This window comes from Schistocerca gregaria, chromosome 6 (genome assembly GCF_023897955.1).
Source record: "Schistocerca gregaria isolate iqSchGreg1 chromosome 6, iqSchGreg1.2, whole genome shotgun sequence".
NCBI classification, from domain to species: Eukaryota; Metazoa; Arthropoda; class Insecta; order Orthoptera; family Acrididae; genus Schistocerca; species Schistocerca gregaria.
The window spans coordinates 282,943,460-282,955,050 of record NC_064925.1 but is presented as its reverse complement, the minus strand read 5'-3'; the positions used below and the strand labels follow the sequence as shown (position 1 = coordinate 282,955,050).

Sequence of the window (11,591 nt, the reverse complement as noted above, 5' to 3'; positions counted from 1 at the left end):
CCAGCCCCAGTAGCCGTCTCCCCATGGGCCTGCCGCCAGCCCTCTCTGCCTCCGGGTGGATCGGCGGCTCCCTCCCCTGCCCTGGACTCTGGATCAGCTGTCATGGATACTTCGGGTGTCCCTTCATCCCCAACAACTGCGGTTGATATTCCAGTTCCTCTTCCGACTGCCGCCCACCTCGGCACCGTCTGGGGCATTTCCGCCCCTAGGCGCAAGTTTCAGGGGGAAGGGATCTGGTACTGTGCGCCGCAGAATTTGAATCCGCGCCATACATCATGGACATTGAAGACCCAAAGAGGTCTAGAGGTCTCTGCACCATCAAGCCGTAAGCTGTGGTGGCACGCACCCCCTGGCCTGCTTTTCGTGTGAGGGTGCTACAGTGGAACACATGGTCCCAGCGGCCAATAGCGGCGTCCCTGATAGCCTGCTTCACGCTCAGCCAGCGCTCTAACATCGTGTTGCCTCTCAGGACATATCGTCTCAGACAGCGTATTAACTTCGTATTTCTATTTCAGTGGACGTGTTTGTCTTGTTTGGTTCATTACTCTGTTGTCTGTTCTTGTTGTGTCGCAAGTTCCTCCATTGGTCGTGTCTGTCCTCTCTGTTGTGCAGCTGTTCGTGGGCCACTCCGCGGGTCCCGCCGCGTTTCCGTCACTACTACCCGCGACCGTTCCGATCGCCGTTACAACAAATGCATTCACACTTCATATAAGTAAATAGTAGCCCTCTAGGGAGTATTTCTTTGCACACTTTTAAGAGAATTATATTTGAGAAAGAGAATGTAAAAACAGCATAATGAATTGAAACATGCATCATTACAATATATGAACCAGAGTTAATTATCATGAAAGACTGAGTAATCAAAGAATTTAACAGGATAGATAAAAAAATCTACTCTCCAACTGGCAGGAGATCACACACATAAAAGAAGGTTGTAATTCGGTAATAGCCTTCATGAGCTACGTATGTGGGAGTTATCATGATAAACCATTCTTTGCTCTCATAATCCTCTTGTTGTCAACCTCTACTTACACCGTGTCCACACATGTTTCTCTGACAGTTTCCCCTCCCTCCCTCTGTCTTGTCACCCCTCCCTTTCCATGCCTCCAATCACATTCATTGTGCAACGCACCTCACCAACTCCTGTTCATGTGAGACACATGCCTAGCCCATTCACATACCACCCCTCCCCGCCACATTCCAGTCATAAACACTTACTGCCTCCCTCCGTGCTACAAGCTACCTTTCCCCAAATCCTCCTCCTCCTCCTTTTCACCTTTGTGTGTGTGTGTGTGTGTGTGTGTGTGTGTGTGTGTGCACTAGCTTAGCAAAGTTTTCATTCTCTTTCGTAAATGGCTCTTGATGACTCAATGCCTCTACTATTTGGTGAGTGGTCTCCTTTTACTGCTAAATATCTACTCTAAAAAAATGTGCAATATTTCACTTCTGCCATATCAGATATTCTTTACAGTATATCGGTGTGGAATGAAGTTCAATAATTTCTTTTTGAGCCTATTTTCCCATGGATAAATACGTCATTTTATTAGTTTATAATCAAACATGTATGGTAAATTATCATGTGTGACAGAGTTCCCATTATTACTGCAGATTAGGCTTCTTGTTTTCAACTGAATGGTTTGGATTGCAGCAGCCCTTTGTCCTCATTCTTTCTCAGCTCTTAGTCTCTTCAGATGCTAGTAGCATCCTTCATCAGACTGATTTTTATTGGTTGAATTCACGGTCATAGAATTTTTTTTTTACTAAAGTCATCATCATGACCCCAACTGCAAAAACCTCTGCTTACAAAACCCAGCATTCCTCCAGGCCTCCATCCATTTTCATGTGGAACAAAGTGAAATCACCGTGGTTCAACCTATATCAAAATTCTAAAAATACATTGGCGGGGAAAATTAGATCACCCTTTTAATTAGAGGTTTCAGTTCACTCAGGATTTATTGACTTTCACAGGATATAGAACAACAGTTCTGAGGTACCAGCTACTGATCCATACTGAAGCACACATATTGATAAATGGCGTAGTCTCCACATGTGCGAGAGCAGGCACTGATTCTGGCACCCAGTTGATCGTACATATGGTGAATACTCTCATGGGATACTTTAGTCCATGTGTGCTCAACCTGTGTGTAATTCTGTAAGAGCTGTTGGTTGATAAGTCCTGTCAGTCAGTTCTTGTACCATCACATCTCACTTGTGCTCAATTGGAGACAAGTCCAGAGATCATGCAGTCCAGGAAAGTTGTTGCACATCTTTTGGTTGCTCCAAAGATGTGCAACAACTTTCCTGTTGAGTTTCATGGGAAACATGTGGACGAGCGTTACCCTGTTGGAACAACACATCACCTTCTTGTTGCAAGAATGGCAAAAAATGGGCCTAACAACATTCTGTACATACTGAGTGCTGATTAGCATCCCCTCCTGAAACACTAAAGGTGAACAAGTCAGTTGTAGCTCATTGCATCCTAGACCATAAGGCCTGCATTGGGGCCACTGTGTCTTGGACAAATGCACTCTACAAGACAGCACTCATCAGGTATACATCATACATGCATGTAACCATCACTTGTGTGCAGGCGGAATCTGTTTTCATTAATGAAGACCATGGTGCACCATTCCATATTCCAAGTGATCCTCTGACGACACCAGTCGAGCCTTGCATGTCGATGCTGCGGTGTGAGTGGAAGATGGATTAAAGATGTGTCTGCCCATAGTCCCACTGCTAACAACTGGTTCACAACAGTTCATCATGTTGACATGACTGGGCTCTCAAGCCCTATTATCTGTGCTGTGGTAGCTGTAGATCTGCCACCGCTGCCCTTACAGTATGACAATCCTGGTGGGTGGGTGTGCAACGTGGACATCCAGAACCCCATTTCCTCATGTGACAATATTCACATGACCACTTGTACCAGCATTGTTGCACAACTGACCCAGCACGTACAAGTTGTGTGACTTTTTTTTTCAAAAGGACCCACCCACCACTCAGAAGGCCACAATTTGACCCATTTTAAAACTTGCTCTCTTGGCTGTAGGGAGCACAAATGCATCTCTGTGGCATGGTTGCCTGCTTGCTTCACAAGTTTGCACCACACTGAGCCTTCTGATTGTGAGCATTCCTTGTTAAAGGGTAGACACAGATGACGCTCTGATAGCTGTGCCACTATGCTATCTGTCATCAGATGATGTTGAAACCATTATCAGTACATGCACTATCTTCACGGTGGCATATGCCATTGTGAGATCAAAAACAATGTCTTCTTTCCAGGTGTACTAATTATTTTTTCTTGTGTGTATCAGCCATATGTATGTCTGTAAAATGAACCCCCACTCTACAACAGACTGTGGACTGACTTGAAACTTCCCGGCAGACCAAAACTGTGTCCAGAATGGGAATCGAACCCTGAACCTGTACCTGTGAGAGTGGGAAGTGGGTTGCCCCTGGATAGCTTAGCCGCTGGAGAAATTGCCTGTGAAAGACAAAGGCTTTGGACAAAAAGTCTAAGTCTGTCACACAGCTCCAATTCGCCAGGAACACTAAACCAGCACACACTCCACTGCACAGTGAAACTTCACTCTGGATACAATACCCTAGGCTGAAGCTATGCCATTTCTCTGCAATTTACTCATCTACTTTCTTCAACACCAAATAGAGCATTAAGAGTTCATATTTTATAAATGGTGTCAAGTAAACAATGTGATTGCAGAGACAGTCACTACACGTCTGAGCCTGCTATTTTCTCCATAATACACCTCATTATACCTATCATGCATTGTGTCTTAGTTCATGCTACAGCTTGCCAGTCACAGTTCCACAATATTTGGTATTTGCTACCAGTGCTCTCTACATCAGTTTTTCTCCCAAGCAACTCCTGAACAGCTCATGTATATTTTGCTTGTTAGTGTATATGCAGCATAAAATGTTACTTGCTTGAAGTGGGGTGGCTATTTCTATGAGCAGGAATATTAATGTGCTTTACAGATTTCAGAGTGTCTGTTAAGCCTTCCCACAGCTTGTGAATTCCAAAGGAGAATTTGACAGCGCACTCACTTTGTGGGTTGCATATGAGATCTACCGGAGAGCCCTGTACATCAGTGGGAATGATATTTTTTGCTGTCCTTGTGATGCTGGTGGTTCTAATAAGACTGTGACACATTGTTCTACAGCGCCCAGTAATGGTTACTGATGGATGCTAAGAGCCTGCAGTAATAGAGCACTTGTAGTTGAGACCAACTCGACAGCTAATCTCACCACTGCTGGTTTAACTTCCCAAAGCTATGGAATTATTTTCTCAGGAATAAATGCATGAAGTATGAACACAGTTTCTAAACTATTGAAGAAAGATGTAAGAATAATAACCAGAAATACTAACTGTTGAAAACATTGAATTTTAACCACACCATGTGTGTAAAGTTATTGATCAGTTATGCAGGTTAAATATAACCTTGATAAGATCTAGACTGAACCCACATTTACCACAAAAGAATAAACATTAAACTCAAAAGAACAGTTTCTACCAAAAAATAAAATTGTCCAGTTAACTCCAAGGAATTTACAGAATTTACTAAAACCAAATAATTTAATGAGGTAGTTAAATAGTACTCATTAAGCAATACATTGTTTACAGTGTCAGATTACGTATGTGACACAGAGTATGGGTTTGGTAAAAATGTCTCTGTTATTTCACAGTACACTTTCATACAACTATGTTTCTTTTCTTTGTTTCTCAAAGTTCAGCAATGTATAATACTAACACCTTATCCTCTTTCTGAGCTCAACATTTCACTCATTATGGATGGATTCTGATGCAGTTTTTCAGGCAAGGAAATGGAAACTAAACACCGTTGTTATGGTCCTGATGTCAGCTGATAGTGTGTGTACTGATACATTATGAAATAATGTGTTTATATTGTATGTGGACAGTGCGTGAAAAATGAATGAATTGTGCAGCTTGAGCTTTTTCCATTGTTAAACAACTTCTTTGCAAAACAGTAATGTGCACTAGGGATAAATCAAATGTAGTCTCTCTGTTTAAAACAAACTGACCCTGTGTTTTGGATGATGGAGGTGCCATTGTACATTTTGCTGTACTGAGTTAGGTGTTCTGTGGTGTTCCTAAATTATTTCAGTTAAGTGCCGGGGTGGTTCCTACCATAAGGCCATCGCCGACTACCTGTCCCATCCTTGTCAAACTAAACTTTTAAGTATATATATGGCAGTGTACATAAATTATGCTTTTTTCTTTCTTTTTTTCCTTCTTCTTCTCCCTCCTCCTCCTCCTCCTCCTCCTCCTCCTCCTCCTCCTCCTCCTCCTTTTCCTCCTCAAACTGTAGTATCATGGATGTCCAGTATCAGCAGTGGAACTGTGTTGGGTTTTAGCACTACCCCTGATGTATGTTAGAAGAAAAAGAGAAGCAGCACACACCTCTGACAGAGACACCCAACAAGAAGTAAATTTAGCTGTAAACTCAAATTTTCCCTGTTTTCTGTGTAGGTACAACAAACAGTTTACATCTATTTTATCTACCATGATTTATGTGCCAAAAATATTTAACTCTTGCTTTATAACAAGTATGAGGAATACTGTGACCGAAAGAAGTGCTTACAATGGTGTTTTATTACAAAAAATGTTTTATTACAAAATAACAGTATACGTAATGAAAACTGCATAACAAATATTTCTTCATAGCTTGTGATTACACCATAAAAACTTTAACTATACCATGTAAAACATCCATAGGTCTAATCACACCAGCAGCAATACACTGACAAAATTAAATTTGGTACTTATATTCAATACAACACAGATTGACAGCTGGACTGTTAATGCATAATACCATTTAATATTACATTATTTCCCAGACTAATAACAGTAATGCATTAATAATGCATTAATAAGTCACTTATACAGTAACCACCTGTAAAATCTTAAATATTCTTCATTCCTTAGCAACTTTTCATTTGTCTACTGCTTGTCATAAACACAACAACTTCTGTGAACAGCTTGTCGAATCTTAAGTTTTAGATGCAGTGACATGTCTGTTGAGTGAAGCAAGTGAAGTAGTGACAAGTACATACATTGCTTTGGTAAATATATTTCTTAGTACTCTCCTATAGAAACTTTTCTATGTACAATGATTCATACAGAAACATAGCTTTAGACAACTTCAAGTTACATTTCTTGAAACTTCAGAAAATACAAGCACTGACTCTCACATAATTAAATCTTTAATTTGTTATTAGACTAACACACTTAAAATTGTTTAGAATGAAAATGTGCCTTACTGGAATATGAAAGTGTCTGAGTATAAGATTTAACATAGATGTTTTCTCTTCATATTTATATGTGTGTATGTATATGTATATTTCAATTAGCACATACAAAATAATTTGAAAGTAATGGCTTCCTATTTGAAACACCAAATTTGAAGCATTTTCAAATTACAGGTCTGGAGAATTTTGAAATAACTGCTTCTTGTTGCAAAAGCTGTCTGCAGTTATAATGTCTCTTTCATAATTCTGTTACCTTTAATGTATTTATGTTTCAATTAAAGAGTCTATAATGTTATTAAAATGGAAGCACATAATTGCAACCATTTAAACTAGCAACAGACAGTATTTTATGCACAGTAATATAAGATGGAAATTTTTCTTTCTCACATCTTACGAGACTGAGATGTTACAAATGATCAAAGGATGAAATATATTACTCCTGTGAACTATGAAATTAACCTGTCATATTTTCAGTGGTATTAGGTAGTGAAAGAAGATCAGCATAAATGACCATCCCATGTAATTTTGTATTTATTCTGCTTATATTAAATTAAAGAAGTGTCTCCTATATTTAACCACATAAGATTAAATAATACAAAAAATTGACATTGTTAATAACATAGAACAAAAATTAAGTATAAACTTGAAGCAGAAGCAGTATTTCTCACGTGAACTGATTGAAATATGAAGAGGTTTATTCCTTTTTATTTTTTAAACTGAGAAATCTTAGTCATATTTAACTGAATACACTTAGTGCTTTTCATAAAATTAATAAATCACCAAATGAAAATAACTTCTATATGGTACAAACGCTAGCAGCTCAATTGTAAAGTAATATATAAACAGTAAACAATTAAAAGAAAGTTAGGTGAACATATTGCACATTTAGGAGAGATTAATAGGATGATACAAACAACTGAATCTTAGATATGCAACTGTTTATTAATGTAAATTAGCACAATAATAATATTGTTCATCCATGTTCAGTGAAGCAGGACAGCAAGTTGTTGATATTACTGATGCATTTTACTTAATGCTGGGGAAGTTGCATGCAATCCCATAATCCTCATTATTTTGTTGAAAAATTACTGAAGATAATAGACCATTAAGCCATAGACATGTTACATGCAAATTAAATGAGCCCACTAAAGTGTTAAAGTGTGTTACTGCTTACATAAAAAGAAAAAAAAAAATAAGATCAGAAATTGGCTGCAAATACCATTCACTAATTTAAAAAAAGTACTATCTAGTGTTGAATTGCAGAAATTATCTTTGGATCAATACAGTTTAAGTAACTATTAGAACAGATGGTTTTGTGAAAATGTGGACTGATATGGCAGATGACTTCATTGCCTGTAAGAAAGCTTTTGAGCTATGGAAATGGTTTTTTTTTTGTGAGTACACAGTTCATATGCAAAGGCTGAATAAGAATGGTCAACATATTAACCCATTGCCATAGATCAGCATATTTTTAGCCATTTGCTGCACTTTACAGTCATGTATATCCGACACAAGTCAAAATAACTATGCTCCTGACATCAGATACAAAAAATTTAAAGACTTTATTATTTATATTTCCTGAATATTGGATTCTACCTCTGCTTTCTGTTCTACTCTGACATTGGTTGATTGATTGTGGTGTTATATGTGAAGACAAATTTGATTAATCTATACTTGAGGAGGGGACAGTAATAAACTTTAGTAAACTTATCAAAATTTTCAGTTGAAAACATTATGTTTACGAATTTACTAAATATTGTCAATATGTTAGCAACATATTAACTGACATAAGTGTCGTAGTTTATGATTTTCTGTCTCTGTAATTTTTCAATCTTTATTTGAAGTTAACAAACATGAGACATTTTGAGACCATAAACACTGGCAAAAAATGAAGGAACTGTGAGGTTTCACAAAACAGGGCACAAAGGACAATCAGAACTATAAATTTTTCACTATCCAGCTGATTTAAAAATAAATTCAATGAAGACTTGCAATTAACTTTGAAATAAATAACTCACTAGTTACTAAAACATTTCAAAGTACTTTGAGATGCACAAACTTTAGGCACTATTGTAAACACTGTTGCACAATTTGAATTTTGCAATTGTTAGCTGCATTTCTTGAGAACTCATGACTATGAAATGCAATTGGAGTACCAGCAGAAGTTTATTTGTCTGTATGAAAACCCTCAACTCTAGGAGAGTTGGTGAGGGTACATATAATTAAAAACCACATTACCATATGGTCTGCATCTTGGATGGAATTCCTTCACTTTCATAGACATAGACTATAAATTTATTGTAATAAATGTAACTGCACTTGTAGACTGAATTTGCAAAGGAATTTTACAGTCTTCTTACTGGGTTCTTCTGATCTGTACTAAAAAATCTCTCTTCATAGACAACTAGATTCTACACTTAAATGTCCTTTTCAAGTTAGCTTTTACATTTAATATGCATTATTTATTAACTAGTTGTTTATCATAAAAATATATTTATTTTTAAGTAACAATACTTACAACCACTGTTTAGCATACAGTCGTTATGTCTACACAATGTTCATTAGTTTCTTGTGAGTACTCTCCCAACAGAAGTATATAACTTGGAGTATATGTAGTTGAAAGCCCACACAGTGTATTTTAATGCTAAGTAGCTGCCCTGTACTTCAGAATGTATTACTATCAAAAATGGTTCTTTGTTACAATTGGTTTTATTTTGATTCTTATAAAAATATGAAACTTTATGAATAATTTAAAAAAACATTCAGCTCTGACGAGGAGTTAATTTGTTACTGTAAAACATCATCAAATGAGGACTGAAAAGCTGAATAGGCAATTCATGAAAAAACAAAGAAATAGTGATGGATTATTTGTTTTTAAAAGTATTCTCCACCAGCACTATCCTTGATTGTACCAAGTTTACAAATTAGAATAAAATGATTCCAGCAAAGTAGCATTCACATGGTAAACCATGAGGTTTTAAAACATTTTCGTTGGATTCAGCAGTACGGTGTTTATTTTATGTATTGTAATGAAGTTACATTAGTAATGGTGGGAAAAAGGTAAGAAAGATAGATCATGCTGATGATGATGTAAATTTGTCATTGATAATGAAAAGTGAGCTAAATTTGTATTTGTTTACAAAATAATTTTTGAACTTTTGATAAAATTAAATTAGTTGTATAATATTCATAGTTTTAAAGATAGTGCCTGGGCAGATATACACAGCAGTATACGGACAAAGAAAATAAAAGTTTTATTTCTGTTGCAGAATATGGCAGAAGTACTCAAGGACTGTGATTTCAGTGAAAAGTTATTTGAAATTTTTACTGGTATATAATGAAATGTAAGATTACCAGTTCTCTCAATTAAAAAAAAAATGGGAAGACAGATTATATTCTTATACCAAGGCTATTCACAGAGAGGAATCATTCATATCAACAAGAAGTAGGCCATAAGAGGATTTATAATAATAGAATGAATTTTTATTTACAGTGTAATGCTGTGTGTGAGTTTTATTGAAATGTAGGGCATTTCAGTGAGAAAGCAGAGGAAAATATGGACTGAAATGTAAATACTACCTGTTCATACAATATGATCAAATATTTGTTCTTCTAAATTTGATTGTCTCTGAACCATTTTAGTGTGAGAGCAACATTACTTTGTTCATGTTTTGTTTGTAGGAAACTGTAACACATAGTGTAATGAAGTACAGTAATACATATATATACCCAAGGCCAAAGTTACTAGCAGATTATGCACAAACACTGAGTCGGAACTCACAATCTAATTTGTGCATTACAATGTTAAATGGAATAGAAAATACTGCAGCATTATATCAATATAGAAAGACAAAAAGTTAATTTTCTTACTGTTGGTCTCAAGATTTTTTGGCCATCTTTATTGAGTATATTCCACAACAGAAATTTATTCATAAATAAGCAGTTTTATGCAATATCTTATTAAGAAAGGCTTGATCTAAGAAATGACCACTTCTTGTTAATATTCTACTTCCTGACAAGGAAAGGGAAACTGTAATAAGAGAATAAAATAAAAATACTGCCATAGGAGGAAAGTTACACACTGGTGAACAACTGCATATGTTGCACTTGTATCTGGCACAATTCTTTTAGTGTGCCTTAGTGATTGCAGCATTCAGCTACTGTATTCCATGGCTGTGATGCAAAAACAGAAGTGCTCAAGTACAGCACCATGATCATCTTCTCAGCAGAAAATAGAGACACACTTCACAGAAACTGCACAATTGCAGCCTCACTGTTCTGCTATTGTTTGAAAGAGAAAAGATTTGTTCCAAACTCCCATTCTTCAAAATCTAGTGGTCCAAAGCAGTCATTAAAGAATGACTCCATTACTCGGTACAAGTGATTTTTGACTCCAGAGAATGTGTTTCCTTCATCGGGATATGTCTGGAACAAGAAAGCAGAAACCACAATGTTACCCAGGCAAAATATCTTTTGCTTACCAGTTATACAGCAATGTCTTTCAATGGACTGACAGGGCTGAATATGTATCATCCAAAGCAGCATTCTATAATTAGGAAAGAGGAGATAGAAGAATGAAAAGGTGATATATGAAGGTAATAAAAAAATCTGGATATGGAAACTGTCAAATCAATTATGCCACTATAGTGACAAGCAACTGGTCAATCTACACCTCAAGCACGAAAGAAAAAGGCATCACAAGATTCAAAAACAGATGAGCAATGGGGCGCAAGACTGAAAAAAACATTTGAGTACACACTGTTCAAGACCATTCATCTGAAACAGTCGAGGAATGAGAAGCAAGATTGGGTACTATTCAAGTGCACACTACTCAGTACATATGAACACTGAATTGTGATTTACAGCTTGGTGTATTCCATTATGATGTTAATGTTATTACAGTCTTCATCCGAATTGGTTATGAGAAAAATGGATAAATTATGTTTGTACAACAGAGCCTTCAGATTAATGGACGGAACTCCACAAATATTCTGTGTGGGTGGAGAAATGAAATTGCCAGAATTAATATCACCAATAAAACCATTGTAAATATTGGAATCATGTGACACAAGCCAATCAAAATGTTTCTTGGCAAACAAACCCAAGTGCAGTTCATGTTTACAAATGACATTGTTCAGTGCAACAAACACTACATGAGAATTACACAGCATTGAAATTGCTAGGGCATATGTATCATTATGCAGTATCACTACTACCACTGCTGAATACGGATTACAAATTTATTTCATGGGAAATTATAGTTGTATTACAAACCTTATTTCATCAACAGTATGAGTTAAGTC

The 11,591-nt window shown here is 36.7% G+C and overlaps 1 protein-coding gene across 6 annotated transcripts in view; it reads right to left on the bottom strand.

Moving 5' to 3' along the window:
* Positions 1-5,256: 5,256 nt before the first annotated feature.
* The window catches only part of LOC126278282 (inactive dipeptidyl peptidase 10-like), a 1,623,672-nt gene continuing 1,617,337 nt past the window's right edge, over positions 5,257-11,591 (bottom strand). For all 6 annotated transcript variants that reach the window (XM_049978288.1, XM_049978290.1, XM_049978291.1 and 3 more), the window contains one exon: positions 5,257-10,713. In XM_049978288.1, the coding sequence (XP_049834245.1) occupies positions 10,570-10,713 (144 nt within the window). In that variant the 3' untranslated portion in view covers positions 5,257-10,569. The remainder of the gene's footprint in view (positions 10,714-11,591) is intronic.